The sequence below is a fragment of the Lepidochelys kempii genome, chromosome 2, assembly GCF_965140265.1.
Source record: "Lepidochelys kempii isolate rLepKem1 chromosome 2, rLepKem1.hap2, whole genome shotgun sequence".
Taxonomy (NCBI): Eukaryota; Metazoa; Chordata; order Testudines; family Cheloniidae; genus Lepidochelys; species Lepidochelys kempii.
In genome coordinates, this window is record NC_133257.1 from 52,660,768 (window position 1) to 52,679,218 (window position 18,451).

Consider the following 18,451-nt stretch of genomic DNA (forward strand, 5'->3'; position numbering starts at 1 on the left):
TAACACAACACAATTCAGACTCTCCACTCCTCTGGCAAAACAATCCTGAGGTAACATGCCTACGTAAGGAGAGTGGTCAGTTTGGATGAGCTATTACCAGCAGGAGAGTGAGTTTGTGTGTGTAGGGGGTGGGGGGAGAAAACCTGGATTTGTGCTGGAAATGGCCCACCTTGATTATCATGCACATTGTAGGGAGAGTGGTCACTTTGGATGAACTATTACCAGCAGGAGAGTGAGTTTGTGTGTGTATGGGGGTGGGGGGTGAGAAAACCTGGATTTGTGCTGGAAATGGCCCAACTTGATTATCATACACATTGTAAGGAGAGTGATCACTTTAGATAAGCTATTACCAGCAGGAGAGTGGGGTGGGAGGAGGTATTGTTTCATGGTCTCTGTGTATATAATGTCTTCTGCAGTTTCCACAGTATGCATCCGATGAAGTGAGCTGTAGCTCACGAAAGCTTATGCTCAAATAAATTGGTTAGTCTCTAAGGTGCCACAAGTACTCCTTTTCTTTTTGCAAATACAGACTAACACGGCTGTTACTCTGAAACATGCCTACGTATAGTGTCTCGAAGTTCACTAAAAGAGTATGTGTAGTCCAGAAGTTCACCAGATGTCAGTGCTTCATCTTACATTCTTTATTTCCTGAGCAAAGGTGCAATGCTATTTTCCCTTCTTTAGTCCGTGAGAATTTCAGTTTTATACCACTCCAACAAGAACTAGCACTGCTAAATTCTTCATATCCAGACTTATAAATAAAGCATGTGGGGTTTGCACAGACAAATTACCTGTTTGGAATGATTTGGAAGCGCAATTTAAGGCACAGCTTTGCAAATTTAACTTATGCCATATAGGAGAGAAAGGCCTCCAAAGGGAACGTGACAACAAATAGCTTTTGAGATGGTAATATAAATGAAATTAAGGAATTATTTTGCCATCTTTAATTATAGTAAAATTTTACCTAAACCAAAGATGAATCATCTCAAACTAAAATGCATTAGGGAACAATTCTAAGTCCAGCTGGGCAACGGAATGCAGGTTATCAGTAAATCACCATCACTGCGGTCATTAAAAAGCAGGATAGACACTACAGTAGTTGGAACAATCCAGTGAACGGCTCTGTAAAATGTATGGGAACAGACTGGAAGATCTCATAGTGGTCCTTCTTTTTGACTCTATAGAGTACTGCTAGATAGGATCAAAAGTCCTGCTTTGCCACAGTCAGGATAGGACAAGCTATGGTTTAGTTGGCTGTATTAGAGGAGACACAGTTGGTAGTGGGAGAGTGGAAATTTTCTTCTTCGTAGGCTGATGTAAATGTAGAGCAATAACTGTAATTTTACATTTAGATGCTTGTAACCATCGCTACCTTCTCTCTCTTATTTGATATCACTTAATCCCTGCTCTCCCGTTAATAAACTTTTGCCATAAACCAATTCAGTGCTGTGTTCGAAGGGGAGGGTGTATTTACACCAGTTAAATTAATAAACTGTGATGTATTGACTGTTTAATAGATCAGCGAACTTAATATCTTCTGTGAATGCACAGTAATAGGGACTTGTCCATTGCAGAAAAATATTGCTGAGGAGCTTGGAGGCTGGAATGCTTTGAGGTGAGATTTGGGCCGTGAGAGCCTTGAGGAGTTTGCTGGTGGGGAAGATGGACTGATCTGGCAGGGAGCTGACACACAGTCCAATGGCTAGCAAAACTCTCTCTCGCTGAGGCAGAGCAGTAACACAGTTGCTCACAGATCTGGGTGTCCCCAGCAGTGTGTTACAGCCAGCTATCCATCCGGCCATATCATCAGGAGAACCCAAAGGTGATTTAGAACCTCCTTACCCCCGAGCCCCTTCAGTAGCACTGAGCAGATCCCTCGCTAGCTTGAGGATTTAGCGCGAAATTTAGATAATTAATTCATGAAAAATCTCTTGTGTGAATAGAAACTGGAAAGATTGGGATTGTTTATCTTAGAAAGGAGATGAATAAGAGGAAACATGCAAAAAGTATAATAATGAGTTTTAGAGAGCAGGTAGATGGGAAACTTCTGTTTTCCTCGTCTCAACACCAGGGGAAATTCAGTGAAACTGAAAGATATCAATTCACTCAACACAAAATTAGACTGTGGAACACATTGCAACCGGGAGTAGTTGAGGCCAAGAGTCATATTGGGTCAGACCAAAGATCCAGCTAGCCCAGGATCCTGTCATCCAACAGTGCCAGTGCCAGGAGCTTCAGAGGGAATGAGCAGAACAGGCAATCATCAAGTGATCCATTCCCTGTTGCCCATTCCTAGCTTCTGGCAAACAGAGGCTAGGGACACCATCCCTGCCCATCTTGGCTAATAGCCATTGATGGAGCTAACCTGCATTAATTTGTCTAGGTTTTTTTTAAACCCTGCTACAGTCTTGGCCTTCACAACATCCTTTGGCAAAATTCCACAGGTTGACTGTGTGTGTAAGGAAATACTTCCTTTTGTTGTTTTTAAACCTGCTGCCTATTAATTTCATTTGGTGGCCCCTAGTTCTTGTGTTATGAGGAGGAGTAAATAACTCTTCCTTATTTACTTCCTCCACACCAGTCATGATTTTATAGACCTCTATCAACTCTTTTCCAAACTGAAAAGTCCCACTCTTATTAATCCTAATTTGAAAGCCATTCCATACCCCTAATCATTTTTGTTGCCCTTTTCTGTACTTTTTCCAATATCTTTTTTGAGATGGGGTGATTCACATCTGCATGCAGTATTTAAGATGTGGGCATACCATGGGTTTATATAGAGGCAATATGATATTATCTGTCCTTTTCCTAATGCTTCCCAACATTCTGTTAGCTCTTTTGACTGCTGCTGTACAATGAGTAGATGTTTTCAGAGAACTATCCATAATGACTTCAAGATCTTTCTTGAGTGGTAACAGCTAATTTAGACCCCATCATTTTATCTGTATAGTTGGGATTATGTTTTCCAATGTGCGTTACTTTGCATTTATCAATATTGAATTTCATCTTCCATTTTGTAGCCCAGTCACAGTTTTGTGAGGTCCCTTTGTAACTCTTTGCAGTCTGCTTTAAAGTTAACTATTTTGAGTAGTTTTGTATCATCTGCAAATTTTACCACTTCACTGTTTACCCCTTTTTCCAGATCATTTATGAATATGTTGAATAGTACTGGTCCCAGTACAGACCCCTGGGGGACACCACTATCTATCTCTCTCCATTCTGAAAACTGAGCATTTATTCCTACCCTTTGTTTCCTATCTTTTAACAAGTTACCGATCCATGAAAGGACCTTCCCTCTTATCCTGTGACAGCGTACTTTGCTTAAGAGCCTTTGGTGAGGGACCTTATCAAAGGCTTTCTGAAAATCTAAATACAGTATATCCACTGGATCACTCTTGTCCACATGCTTGTTGATCCCCTCAAAGAATTCTAGTAGATTGTTGAGAGACGATTTCCTTTACAAAAAACATGCTGACTCTTCCCCAACAAACCATGTTCATCTATGTATCTGATAATTCTGTTCTTCACTATAGTTTCAACCAGTTTGCCTGGTACTGAAGTCAAGCTTACCAACCTGTAATTGCCAGGATCACCTCTGGAGCCTTTTTTAAAAATTGGCATCACATTAGCTATTCTCCAGTCATCTGGTACAGAAGCTGATTTAAATGATAGGTTACATACCACAGTTAGTAGTTCAGCAATTTCACATTTGAGTTCCTTCAGAACTCTTGGGTGAATACCATCTGGTCCCGGTGAGTTATTACTGTTTAATTTATCAATTTGTTCCAAAACCTCCTCTAATGACACCTCAATCTGAGACAATTCCTCAGATTTTTCACCTAAAAAGAATGGCTCAGGTTTGGGATTCTCCCTCACATCCTCAGACTGATGCAAAGAATTCATTTAGTTTCTCCGCAATGGTCTTATTGTCCTTGAGTGCTCCTTTAGCACCTCGATTGTCCAGTGACCCCACTAGTTGTTTAGCAGGCTTCCTGCTTCTGATGTACTTCAAAAAAAAATTTGCTTTTACTTTTTGAGTCTTTGGCTAGCTATTCTTCAAATTCTTTCTTGGCCTTCCTAATTATATTTTTACACTTCACTTGCCAGAGTTTATGCTCCTTTCTATTTTCCTCAATAGGATTTAACTTCCACTTTTTAAAGGATGCCTTTTTGCCTTTCACTGTTTCTTTTACTTTGTTGTTTAGGTGTGGTGGCATTTTTTTAGTTCTCTTACTATGTTTTTTAATTTGGGGTATACATTTAAGTTGAGCCTCTATTATGGTGTCTTTAAAAAGTTGCCTTGCAGCTTGCAGGGATTTCACTTTTGGCACTGACTCTTTTAATTTTTGTTTAACTAACTTCCTCATTTTTGTGTAGTCCCCCTTTCTGAAATTAAATGCTTCTGTGTTGGGCTGCTGTGGTGTTTTCCCTGCCACAGGGATGTTAAATCTAATTATTTTATGGTCACTATTACCAAGCGGTTCAACTATATTCATCTCTTGGACCAGATCCTGTGCTCCATTTAGGACTACATCAAGAATTGCCTCTCCCCTTGTGGGTTCCAGGACTAGCTGCTCCAAGAAGCAGTCATTTACGGTGTCAAGAAACTTTGTCTCTGCATCCCGTCATGAGGTGACATGCCCAGGCAGTATGGGAATAGTTGAAATCCCCCAATATTATTGAGTTTTTTATTTTTATAGCCTCTCTAATCTGCCTGAGCATTTCACAGTTGCTATCACCATCCTGGTCAGGTGGTCAGTAGTATATCTCTACTGCCATGTTCTTATTGTTCAAGCATGGAATTACTATCCATAGAGGTTCTATGGTACAGTTTGGTTCATTTAAGATTTTTACTTCATTTGACTCTACGCTTTTTTTCACATATAGTGCCACTCCCCCGCCAGCACAACCTGTTCTGTGCTTCCAATATATTTTGTACCTTGGTATTACTGTGTCCCATGGATTATCCTCATTTCCCCAAGTTTCTGTGATGCCTATTATATCAATATCCTCATTAAATATGAGGCACTGTAGTTCACTCACATTATTATTTAGACTTCTAGCATTTGTATATAATCAATTTTAAAAACTGTCACTTTTCAGCTGTCTTCCATTTCGTGATGTAATTGAATGGGACTCTTTTTCATTTGACTGTTTCTCATCCGATCCTACCCATATTTTATCTTCCATCTGCTCCGCCTGACTAGGATATAGAGAATCTCCATTAATAGATCCTCCCCTAAGGGATGTCTCTGTCCGAACCATGCTCCTCCTCCACAGGGATATCGGCTTTCCCCCAGCCCTTAGTTTAAAAACTGCTCTACGGCCTTTTTAATTTTAAGTGCCAGCAATCTGGTTCCATTTTGGTTTAGGTGGAGCCCATCCTTCCTGTATAGGCTCCCCTTTCCCAAAAGGTTCCCCACTTCCTAATAAATCTAAACCCCTCCTCCCTACAGTATCGTCTCATCCATGCATTGAGACCCTGCAGTTCTGCCTGTCTAACTGGCCCTGTATGTGGAACTGGAAGCATCTCAGAGAATGCTACCGTGGAGGTCCTGGACTTCAGTCTCTCTTACTTAGGAGCCTATATATAAATATATCTCTTCAGGGTTTAAACAAATCTCCAACTATTAGTGATTAGAATGAGATAGTCATTGAGGGGGATTATTCCACACCTATTATCCCACATCTACTGGGGGTTAGACTCAGGCTATAGGTTTTTTGCTGCCCCAAGCAAAAAATTTTCCGCCCCAAGCTCAGGTGGGGCTGGGGCTTGCAGGCAGCGCTGGAAGCGGAGGAAGTGATGTCACCTTCTCCTAGCGCCTGCAGGGGGCTATACCCCCTCCCCCGCCTGCCCACACAGAGAAGCCCTGAGCTAAGGGGTGGCACAAGGCAGCGCAGCAGCCAGTGTGCAGATGAGGTGGCTCAGCCCCGGCTCCCCGGCAGGACTCTCCCTCTCGTCTCCAGGTAGCGGCTGGGCCCTGGCAGCTCAGCATCCCGGGGCCGGGGCTTCCCCTTCCCACTGCGGCCTTCGCCCCGTCTAAGTGGCGCAGCTCCGAGAGCGCAACTGCCCCGAAAAAAAAGGCTGGCCAGAGTGCCGCCCCTGGAAATGTGCCACCCCAAGCATGTGCTTGCTTTGCTGGTGCCTAGAGCCGGTCCTGGTTAGACTAGATGACCCTTGCGGTTCCTTTTAACCCTATGAATCTACCTATTGGGGATTCTTGTATCTTCCTCTGAAGCATCTGGCAATGGCCACTCTATAAGACTTGATTCTGGACTAGATGGACCAGAGGTCTGATCCAATGTGGCAATACTTATGTTCCTATGTATCTAGTATCTGCAACCCATTAACCACTGTATTAAGTCTGTAGGGCCACATACTGTTTACCCCTTTCTTCAAATGAATACTGCTATTTTTTTAAATAACCCCATTGATTTCAGTTGGGCTATTTAAGGAGTAAGGTACTACATTACATGAATAAGGTTGACAAAATCTCACCCATAATCTGTAACCAGCCCAAATACCTTGGCTATCATACAGTTACTATGTCTAGAAACTGTGGCATATTTTAGATACTATTCTTTTAGCTTCAAAAAAGTTGGTTATGTATTGGCTCAACTTGATAAAACACTTAAATGCTAAAAACAGTCAACAACCTTTGGGTCAGTTTTGAAACTGACCAAATCATTTCTGAGGGCCCAGTCCTAGTCTTCTTGCTCATGTGTGCAGTCCCATGAAGCTGGCCCTTGGCCATTTGATTTCTTGGCAGTTTCTGGACTATAGACTTGCAACATTAAAAAAATATATTTTGTAACAGTATCTATTTTATTAGAAGGTTTTAACTGTTCTTTGAAACTTTCAATATTTGAAGGATCTTCGGAGAAGAAAACAACTGAATATTATTTTGGAATTATAGAACAGCAAATTTCTATAGCTTAAATTTTACTAACAATTAAGTGGTAGATACTATTGTTCTGTGTAGACGTTATCTCAGTGGCTACATATAATACTTTAAGACATGTTTTGGGAATGCTAAAATTAATTTGGTTCAAAGTGTCAGCTATAATTGGGATAAAAATTAGAAACCGTATAGATTTGAAACCTTCTGTTTGTATTTTGTCTCATGTTCTGGGAAAGAAACGAATCCTTATAAAAAACTGGAGATGATGATACTGACCTCCTTTGTAAAGTGCTTTGAGATATACTGATGAAAAGGATTATTCTGGAAGGTCAAGGAAGATTTTCTGAAAAATACTTTGAACGACAGCATCATATGGAAGGGATATTGAGGCAGTGTGATATTCGTACTGCTCCTTCTTTATTGAACAAGCTGCTGCACATTAACTAGGAGCAAGGCAGTGATAATACATTCTGAAGATGCAGGATGACTTCTCTTTTCATAAATTCATAGATTCCAAGGCCAGAAGGGACCATTGCGATCATCTAGTCCAGGGGTCTCAACCACGCGGTCCGCCAAGCTCCCCGTGCCCCATCCTCTCCCCAGCACGCTGCGTCCACAGCCTACCTCCAGACCAGGGGTAGGCAAACTACAGCCCTGGGCTGGATCTGGCCCCTCAGGGCTTTGGATCCGGCCTGCAGATTTGCCAACCCCGTGGTGCTGAGGGCCCTGCACCGCTCCAGGAAGCGGCAGGCACCGCTTCCCTGCGACCCCGGGGGAGGGGGAGGGGGAGCAGAGAACTCCATGAGCTGTTCTTGCCTGTGGGTACCTCCCCTGAAGATCCCACTGGCCAAGAATGGGGAACCTTCGGGGGAGGTACCCACAGGCAAGAACAGCTCACGGAGTTCTCTGCTCCCCCTCCCCCCGGGGCCATGGGGATAGGGTGCCCACTGCTGCACGGGGCCAGGGCCAGGGCCAGGGCAGGCAGGGAGCCTACCCTGGCCCCGATGCGTGCCCCTGCCACCCCAGAGCCACTCAAGGTAAGCAGTGCTGGGTCGGAACCCGAACCCCTCCTGCACCCCAGCTCCCTGCCCTGAGCCCCCTGCCTGCACCCCAAACCCCACACTCCCTCCTGCACCCCAACTTCCTGCCCGGAGCTCCCTCCTGCACCCCAACCTCCTGCCCAGAGCCCCCTGCGGTACCCCACAGGCAGGGGCGGGGGTGGAATGGGGGGTGATGAGGCCCTCGGGCCAATGTACGAGTCCTCATGTGGCCCTCCTGGTGATTCGAGTTTGAGACCCCGATCTAGTCTGACCTCTTGTATAACACAGGTCATAGAACTTCCCCAGTATAATTTCTAGAGCATGTGTTTTAGAAAAACATCCAATCTTGATTTAAAAGTTGGTATTGATGGAGAAAACAACTACGACCCTTGGAAATTGTCCCAATGGTTACTTACCCTTGCTGTTAAAATTTTACACCTTGTTTTCAGTCTGAATTTGTCTAGCTTTAACTTCCAATCATTTGATCATGTTATTGCTAGATTGAAGAGCCTATTATCAAAAATTTGCTCCCCATTGTAACAGTTCTGGGGTGCAATGTAGACCAGTAAGGAGTTGTGGCACCACTTGCTTTGTAAGCCTGGGTACTGTACAATGCTTTGCTGCTGTAGCTTCGACCTGGGGTGATCTCAACCAGCCTACCAGCATGTAAGTCACACCTTGAGCGTCTGTATCCTAGACAGTCCTGGTTCAGCAGCTCTGTCTACAGCCCCACTCTGGCTTCCACCAGCCTTGGTTACAACCAGCAAGGTGACTCTAACACACTCCCAGTCCCAAATTTTCCCCAAACTCTGTGTTCTTCAATGTCCAGGCCTCTCCTGGACAGTTTCGAGAAATAATAAGGTTATTTTGTTCATTTAAAGACACAAGAGCACATCACAGCTTATAAACTTTACAGGGGTAAAATATATTACCTTCCCCTCAAATGCAGAGTTGGTTTATAGTAAAATATAAAACAGATTTATTGACAATAGGTCATAGGTACAGTGGTGCCAAGTAAAAGGAATAAAGTTAGAAAAGGTTCCAAGCAAATATAAGTGAAAACACACACCTAAAAGTCTAAAACTTAGTCTTGCAAGGTACAGGCTTTGTTCAAGATGGTTCCTGTCACCAATTTTCTTTTCAGTCATGGCTGACTTTCCCTCAGTCAAGACCTTCCTCAGACGTACAATAAGCTGCTTCCCTTGTCTTCCTAAGTGAAAGATCTTTGCCTAAGCAGGTTTCTTACTTGTGTTTATTTTCCAGAGACTTCAGCCTCCGCTTGGTTGAAGGACCTATTTTTCTCTGTTTGCAAGAGCTCTGTTCTCTTGGGCTGTCTAGTGATGAATGCCAAAGATGGCTTCTGTCCTTGCTTATCTTCCAAAATTCCAGAGTGTCATTGTTTCAAGAGGCAGGATGACCTCATGCTGTTCTTCCCTTCCTGTGGGTTTCCAATCCCTCTGTATGTAAGTTGGGTTTCCATTGTTTTGATTCCATCATGCTTCATTTTCATAGGAGTGAGGTAAATAGCTACTTTCTCTCTTGTCTGGCAGGGAACCTGTTTCTCCCTGTTTGGACACAGACTTTAAAGCATAATATCACTAAGTGTCCATATTTCCTCATACAGTGTTAATACATACATTTCACAATTATATTAATCATCCGTGTGTCATTAGCTTTCAGAAAAGACCTCACTTTATACACTTCTAAAATATAGTAATATTGTATACAATGTTGATTCCATTGCTTATCACTTGAATCTCAGCCCCTCTGTCTTTATAGACCAGTAAACCTGTAAAGTGGATTCTTCTGAGGGTTACCTCTCAAAGTAAACTTTATTCAAGCTGTAAGAAAGGTGAAGTGGAGTCTGGTCAGCACTCTTCCCTTGCTGGTGTTGCTAAATTGCAAATTGTTTTTTTTTCCTGCAGTCTCCCCCTCTTGTTAGTTTGAGGGCCCTGTTTACTGCTTATATGTAAATGGGGGGAGGGATAGCTCAGTGGTTTGAGCATTGGCCTGCTAAACCCAGGGTTGTGAGTTCAATCCTTGAGGGGGCCAATTAGGGATCTGGGGCAAAAATTGGGGATTGGTCCTGCTTTGAGCAGGGGGTTGGACTAAATGACCTCCTCAGGTCCCTTCCAACCCTGATACTCTATGATTCTATGAAATGTACCTTCTTTCTTGCTGCCTGATGACCAGGCTGGTCAGAGAAGCAAATACATTCTTTTGTCTAGAGGAGACCTGTTTACCAGTTCCCCCTGATATGCCTGGCTTAAACACATTTTAGTCATAACACCAGCATATATCCATAACTCTCTTAATACACACTACATACATACATCATACAAGACTATTATCAGTGAGCTATTAGTATTGAAAAGATACCTTACAAGATATATTTTGTACAAAGATTATTACAATAGTGTGTAGGGGTGAATACAAGGGTGTTTATGGTTACACACATGTAGGTACTTATAAACTGTAACCAAATCACCCCTTAACCTTTTCTTTGTTAAGATAAATAGATTGAGTTCCTTGAATCTATCACTGTAAGGTTTTCTAATCCTTTAATCATTCTCGTGGCTCTTCTCTGAACCCTTTCCAATTTATCAGCATCCTCTTGAATTGTGGGCACCAGAACTGGACATAGTATTCCAGCAGTGGTCACACCAGTGTTAAATACCAACTCTGTTCCTACTCAAGATTCCCCTGTTTATGCATCCCTTTTGGCCACAGCATTACACTCAGAGTTATGTTCAGCTGATTATCCCGCATGACCCCCGAATCTTTTTCAGAGTCACTGCTTCCCAGGTACAATCCCCTATCCTAAGTATGACCTACATTCTTTATTCACAGAGATAAATATTTAGATTTATCCATATTAAAACATTGTATGCTTGCATCCATCTTACCAAGCAATCTAGATCACTCTATATCATTCTATATCAGTGATGTGCACTCTTCATTATTTACCACTTCTCCAACTTTTGTGTCATCTGCAAACTTTATCAGTGATAAATTTATGTTTTGTTCCAGGTCATTGATAAAAATTTTAAATGGTGTGGGGCCAAGAACCAATCCCTGCAGGACCCACTAGAAACAGACCTGCTTGATGATGATTCCCTGTTTACAATTTTATTTTGATACCTATCAGCCAGTTTTTAATCCATTTAATGTGTGCCATGTTAATTTAATAACATTCTAGTTTTTTAATCAAAATGTTGTGCGGTACCAAGTCAAACGCCTTACAGAAGTCTAAGTATATTACATCAACACTATTACCTTTATCAGCCAAATCTGTAATCTCAATAAAGATAGATATCAAGTTAGTTTGACAGGATCTATTTTCCATAAATCCATGTTGATTAGCATTAATTGTATTACCATCCTTTAATTCTGTATTAATCAAATCTTGTGTCAGCTGTTCCACTATCTTTCCTGCAATCAGTGTCAGACTGACAGTCCTATAATTGCCTGGGTCATCCCAGTAACCCTTTTTAAATATGACAGCCTTGGTCAGGGAACATCACAGATTTTTCCCTTTCTACTCCAACTCATTCCCCAAAGGCCTGCACCTGTTCCTGGTGCATTTCCTCTGCTGGGCTAGAATTTCCCCCCATCTCCCTTCTTCTGTTGACACAGAAGTAATCAGATTGCACAATAAATCTTGGGCCTTGTAGTTAATGGCTCAACCAAATGGTTTCCAATTCTCTTTCTGCAAAGTCACCAGTATAAGCTATCCACTGAAGATAAAGATGCCTCTCAACAAACTCATTTGCTAGAATAGCAACAGAAAGCAAACACAAATGGGGCTGGGTAGGGGGAAGAGGGGAATACAAATGAAGTGAGTTAAAGCCTGTATTTCATAAAACAGTGCCGTATGCAGTATGAATTACTTTATAAAGATTGACTAATCCAAAACACCAAGAGAGTTGTTCTGTTTTTAAATGTGCAGTAAAACCTTGCTGATCTTCATACTATCAAATTCACACCAAAAATTAGTAGTCTCTCCCAAATGCCCAGCAAAAATGCAATAGCAAAGCCTTGTACTGAATTGATTAGTTTAAAAATTAATTACCAGTAATTCATTATTTTAAAAATTAATGGCCAGTAAATTTATTAATGGGCTATGAAGTATAATAAACAATAGGAATTTATCTAGAATTGTCAAATTCAATGATCAAGGTGCATTTTGTGAGTCATGAGCCTTGTTTTTTATTGTGTGTGCACTTGCTGACTGATTTGCAAAGTCCAGTCATTGGCATTGGTTCATTAATGTGAGTTTTTGGGATTCTCCCACCTAGATGTGAGTTTTCTCTCTGCTTTTTGAAAGAGTTCCTCTGTGACAGCTGAATTCACAGCTAGTGATGTTCAGTAGTTTTGTTTTGGTGCACTCTGTTTTCAGAAATTTGTTTCCAATCCATTTAAATTTTCCTGATTGTCTGTCTCTTGGAGTAGTTTGGCAGAATGTAAATGGAAGTGCTATTTGAAGTATCCTGTAATATAAAGATAGCTACTTTTACAGCCACAAAAATGGAACAAGAGCTCAGCGCTGAATATATACCTATTCTAGAGGCCTGATTCATCCCTGCTACTGGAGGCAAACCGTGCCTGTCTTAACAAGCAGGGGACACTGTGCCCAGGCAGGTTTTGCACTGCTGCTTCCTGAGAGGTTCTGCCAGGCAGCTGGGTAGCTTTAAGTTGAAATTCAGGCTATATAGGAAACTCTCTGAATGAAGAAAAGGAGGACTTGTGGCACCTTAGAGACTTAACAAATTTATTTGAGCATAAGCTTTCGTGAGCTACAGCCCACTTCGTCAGATGCATACCGTGGAAAATACATTGGGGAGATTTATATACACAGAGAACATGAAACAATGGGTGTTACCATACACACTGTGACGAGAGTGATCAGGTAAGGTGAGCTATTACTAGCAGGAGAGCGGGGGATGGGGGGGAACCTTTTGTAGTGATGATCAAGGTGGGCCATTTCCAGCAGTTGACAAGGAACAGTGTGGGGAGGGGGAGGTGGAATAAACATGGCAAAATAGTTTTACTTTGTGTAATGACCCATCCACTCCGTCTTTATTCAAATTAATTAATTGTATCCAGTTTGCAAATTAATTCCAATTCAGCAGTCTCTCGGAGTCTGTTTTTGAAGTTTTTTTTGTTGAAGAATTGAAACGTTTAGGTCTGTAATCGAGTGCCCAAAGAGACTGAAGTGTTCTTTGGCTGGTTTTTGAATGTTATAATTCTTGACGTCTGATTTGTGTCCATTTATTCTTTTACGTAGAGACTGTCCGATTTGGCCAATGTACATGGCAGAGAGGCATTGCTGGCACATGATGGCATATATGACATTGGTAGATGTGCAGGTGAACGAGCCTCTGACAGTGTGGCTGATGTTATTAGGCCCTGTGATGGTGTCCCCTGAATAGATTCATTCTCTGAATGAAGTTGCCTGGGATTCTGCTGAGAATCAGTTATCCTCACTCTCCCTGCTACAGCAGGCTTTTCCCACTTTTGGGAAGATGCAAGCACACAGTAGGCCCCTTAGCTAGCTGTCACAACCCCCTGCCCTGGTCCCTGTGGACCCTTGTGCTACAGATCATTCTAGGGCTGAATCTAGCCCCACATTTTCAAAGTTTTTTTTTATCTTAAAGCAGGTGGTTACTTGGTTGGTTGGTGGGTCTGTTCTGTAACCTAACCAGTCTTTTAAGCTAATGGCCAAGTGATGATAAAGTGAAAATAGTGTGTGTGTGTGTGTGTTGACTTAATAGAATTAAGCACAAGTAACTAAAATAAAATAAAAACTGTCCCACTCAATTTTAGCTTTGAAATTAAAGAGTGCTTCCAGGTATCCTGTTACTCAGCTGAGAGTGCTGCTTCTTTTACCTGCCCTACTTTTGTTTCTTTAGGCCTCAATCCAGAAAAGCACTTAGGCACATGAGTAGTTGAAATCACTGGGGTAACAGAGAGAGAGAGGTTCACAACATCTTTCATGCAAACCCATTTTCATTTCAGTATTTTTCCCTTTGATTTGGGCTGATTTGCTAAAAGTAGTCAACTTTAGTATACAGTAGGTGATTGACACAAACTTTCAGATCTGGTTCTTTTCTGATTCTCTGCTTGAGTAGTTTTGTTGCCATCTTCTAGTGTCCTGTGGACTAGGTAGGGTTGCCAGGCATCCAGTTTTTGACTGGAATGCCCAGTTGAAAAGGGACCCTGGTGGCTCCAGTCAGCACCACCGACCCGGCCGTTAAAAGTCCGGTTGATAGTGCTGCGGGTTTAACGCAGGCCAGCTCCTACCTGTCATGGCACTGCACTGTGCCCTGGGAGCAGCCAGCAGGTTGGCTCCTAGGTGGGGGGAGGGGGGGCACCAGCTCCGCACTCCCATTGGTCGGGAACTGCTGCCAGTGGGAGCTGGGGGAGGGGGGCAGTGCCTGCAGGTGAGAGCAGCACACAGAGCCTCCTGGCCCTCCCCGCCTAGGAGCCAGACCTGCTGGCCACTTCCAGGAGGCAGTGCGGAGTCAGGACAGGCAGGGAGCCTGCTTTAGCCCTGCTGTGCCACTGACCGGGAGCCACCCGAGGCAAGCCCATGCCCTTGCCCCAGCCCTGAGCCCCCCAAAACATGGAGCCCCTTCTTGCACCCCAAACCTCTCATCCCCAGCCCTACCCCAGAGCCTACATCCCCAACCGGAGCCCTCACCCCCTCCTGCATCCCAACCCCCTGCCCCAGCTCCGTGAAAGTGAGTGAGGGTGGGGAAGAGCAAGCCATTGAGAGAGGGGGAATGTAGTAAGCGGGGGGTGGGGGGCGGGCAAGGCCTCGGAGAAGGGGCGGGGAGGGCATTGAGGAAGGGGTGTGACTGGAGTGTTCAGTTTTGTGCAATTGGAAAGTTGGCAACCCTAGGACTAGGTGTTGGATCATATTAAAGAAGTTCTGTATTAAAATCACAAATGAGTTTCATTCCCCATAGTTTAAATTCCAGGGTATTACTAATTATGAGGTCTCTTGGTTTTTGGTCTCTTGTTTTTACTATTTCTCTCCCTCTGTGTGTGAAACTTGCAAGCTGCTAATTGTGTTAGTACATCCTAAGACAGAGTCTGTTCTCAAAGCAATACTTTGTAACAACTACTACTCACAGAGAGAGAGAGAGAGACTCAAAGTGATACTTTGTAACAACAGAAACAGCACACTGAGACTCCCCGCCCTTTTGTTGTATTTATCTCGCTTTGTTAACAATTGTGATTAAAATAGAGATAGAGGATGTATGTGGATGGATGCTTGGTGTGGATAATAAATCAATGATCAGGGAGGTGCCAGCCTAGGAGTTCAGTATTGATCGGCCAAAGAATGCGCAGAGTGGAGACAACCAGATGACCCACCGAGGGCAGACTGGAATCCACCCAGCAGCCTCAAGGATGCGAGAACCAAAGAACAAGATAACATCTGGCAGCATGGAGCCGTCAGGAATGTGCAATCTGCTGGTTGATTCAGCAACAGCATGATGAAGCAATTGCCATAGACTGGCATAGGAATACATTCCTATAAAGATGGTCTCTAGAAACTGAGAACTTTGGGGTCTGAGTCTGCAAACCAACTTCCAGGAGCATCAGATGAGCATCTGATAAGGCCCTGCTCGCTCCTCATGTCCAGGCCACCTGGCCAGTGGCTTGGCACGAGCAACTCTAAGGCTGGTAACTATGATAACAACCTTGCAGAACCTGAGTGTGAGTGTGTGTGTATGAATGAATGTGTGAATAAATATGAAATTGAATGGAATGTTATAGCTATAACTAACTACTTATTATGATTCTTTCTGTATTCAGAAAGATAAATGTGGCATTTTGCCTTTTCCCCTTTAATAAGATCCTGCTGGTTTTTATTTTATTGGTATAACATAGACCTATCATGAAACTGCTGAAAGAGTCATTTACTGAGATGTTTTCTGCCTTCCTTTCAATGTGTTTCAGAAAATCTTCGGAAGAACTGGACATGGATAAAGTGACAGCAGCTATGGTACTAACCAGTTTATCCACCAGCCCTTTGGTTCACAGCCCTCCTGTACGGCCCAATGGTAAACATACAACATAATACTCTGGGGGATTGTAAGAAGTGGTAGTAATACATTATACTGAGAATCTGAAAGTTACTTTTCCGTTTTGTGGCAGGCACATAGCACACCTGAATAAATATGGTAGGGATAACGTATCCTTACCTGCCCCAGTAGTAGTAATTCAACTGGAAAAGAAAAATAGCTGCCCAATTGTCCTGTTGTACCCATTGTAATTATCCACTAGTGGAGCTAGAGGCAAGCTTGAGGACTAGTGAGAGCATTCAGGTAAGTAAGGAGGAGCAGAATCCACCTCTGGAGGGGACTGTGATTTACTCTATGTTTATACTGTGCCTAGGACAGTTGGGCCTTGACCTATTAGAGGTCTCTAGGTGCTGTTGGAGAAAAGCCCATAAATGAGAATATGGCTTCTGAGTGGCAGTGGAGCTGCTCTGTCATCTGTAGCCCTAGCTCACCCCTTGCATGGGAGGAAAGACCAGAGGAGGATCATTACAGTGGTGGATCTTCTGACCGCCCTGAAACGTTAGTTCTCCAGAGTATCAGATTATTTTATACATACATATGAAGTCAATATGGCAGTGATTTTCAGCCTTTTCCATACTATCCCCACCCACCCACATCCTCCCTAGTCAGGATACAGCCAGGATCTATTCCCATTTAGCAATATGAGAAGGCAGAGTAATTGTGACCCCCCCCCCCATCACCCCCAGGAGATCTGATTGCAACTTCAAGGCTGAAAAGCCATGCAGGAGGATTCTGCATAAGTACAGGTCCCCCCCGCATGCAGTTCTAGTTGCAGAATCGGGGACTTCATTCCCATCCTGTGCATCTGTTTCCAGGATCATTTCTCTCAGACAACATGCAGCCAAGCTCATGAATCTCATAAGAAGGGCCCTACCAAATTCATAGTCGATTTGGGTCAGTTTCATGGTCAGAGGAGTTTAAAAATCATAAATTTCATGATTTCAGACATTTAAATCTGAAATTTCATGGTGTTGTAATTGTACAGTCCTGACCCAAAAAGGAGATGGGGGGGGGGGCACAAAGTTATTGTAGGGAGGGTTGCAGTACTGCTACCCTTATTTCTATGCTGTTGCTGGTAGTAGTGCTGCCTTGAGAGCTGGGAGGCCAGAGAGCGGCAGCTGCTGGCCGGGAGCCCAGTTCTGAAGGCAGAGCCACCGCCAGCAGCAACACAGAAGTAAGGATGGCCTGGTATGATATTGCCACCCTTACTTCTGTGCTGCTGCCTGCAGAGCTGGGTACCCCGCCAGCTGCTGCCCCTCTCCAGCCACCCAGCTCTGAAGGCAGCACAGAAGTAAGGGTGGCAATACCATGACTCTCCTAAAATACCCTTGCAACCCCCTGAAAATCCCTTTTGGGTCAGGACCGCCAATTTGAGAAATGCTGGTCACCACCGTGAAATCTGTATGGTATAGGGTAAAAGCACACAAAAGACCAGATTTCACATGGGGAGACCAGATTTCACGGTCCATGACAGGTTTTTCATGGCTGTGAATTTGGTAGGGCCCTTCCAATAAGACAGTTGATTACATGAACACAAGTATGAAACAATTCATAAATCTGATAAGCAATTAGTGTTTTCAACGTCTGATAATGAAATTGATAAGAAAATGTCATTGATAGTTTGAGAGGGCTTGTAAGGGTTTAAAAATTTATAATATTATGTGGCAGAGATCCTGACACTGTGATGCACTTGTTGGAGGTCCATGGAGACCTAGCCTGTCCTGTGTGCTGGCTCTTCCTCCTCACTTCCAGCTGCTGACTATATACTAAACACTCTCCTACTGTAAACAATTGCAGTAGTCACAGCAGGGATATTAACGGGTCATGATTCCGTGGATGAGGCGGGAGTGAGCTGGGAATAGAAGCACTCTTTCTATTAAGATGAAGTCCACGCTTAGAAAATGTTTGAGAAACCCTTGCTTTTGAGGTTTCATAAGAATAGCTAATTCTTCATCTTTCTTAAAAATGTTAATTTCCTTCACTCCGTATAACATGCCCACTGCCTGGGAATCTGTGTATCTAAGGTACTTAGATAGCCCCCTCCCACCCTAGCATCTGAACACCTTCTAACAATTTAAAAGCACAAATAACAACAAGAGAGCATCAGTGCATGCTCTTGTCAAAGTCAGATTCAGGACTCACATAATTTGTCAGACCACTCTGTTTATTAGCAAAGCGCTTTGCTAATGCACCCAGATGTGAGCCCCTCTCTGAGGCTCAAGATAACTTATTTATACAGTTTTGCCAAAGCCAATTTAACATAAGAGACAAAAGAAAGCAGAAACTGACAAATATACATACATATCTTATTTGCATACTAACGTTTACCAATCTCCTAGCTCAGTAGGAGCTCTTAAGTTAATTAGTTTGAGGACCCATTGTCTCACACTCCTTAATGTTTCTCTTCCTGACAACT

At 43.1% G+C, this 18,451-nt stretch overlaps 1 protein-coding gene across 4 annotated transcripts in view; it reads left to right on the forward strand.

The window, feature by feature from the left end:
- Nucleotides 1–18,451, forward strand: part of ZNF704 (zinc finger protein 704) — a 153,380-nt gene that overhangs the window by 90,879 nt on the left and 44,050 nt on the right. For all 4 annotated transcript variants that reach the window (XR_012157153.1, XR_012157154.1, XM_073330740.1 and 1 more), the window contains exon 3: nucleotides 15,911–16,014. Coding sequence is in view for 2 of the 4 variants with exons in the window: in XM_073330740.1 (XP_073186841.1) it covers nucleotides 15,911–16,014 (104 nt within the window). In the remaining 2 variants the exon portion in view is untranslated. The remainder of the gene's footprint in view (nucleotides 1–15,910; nucleotides 16,015–18,451) is intronic.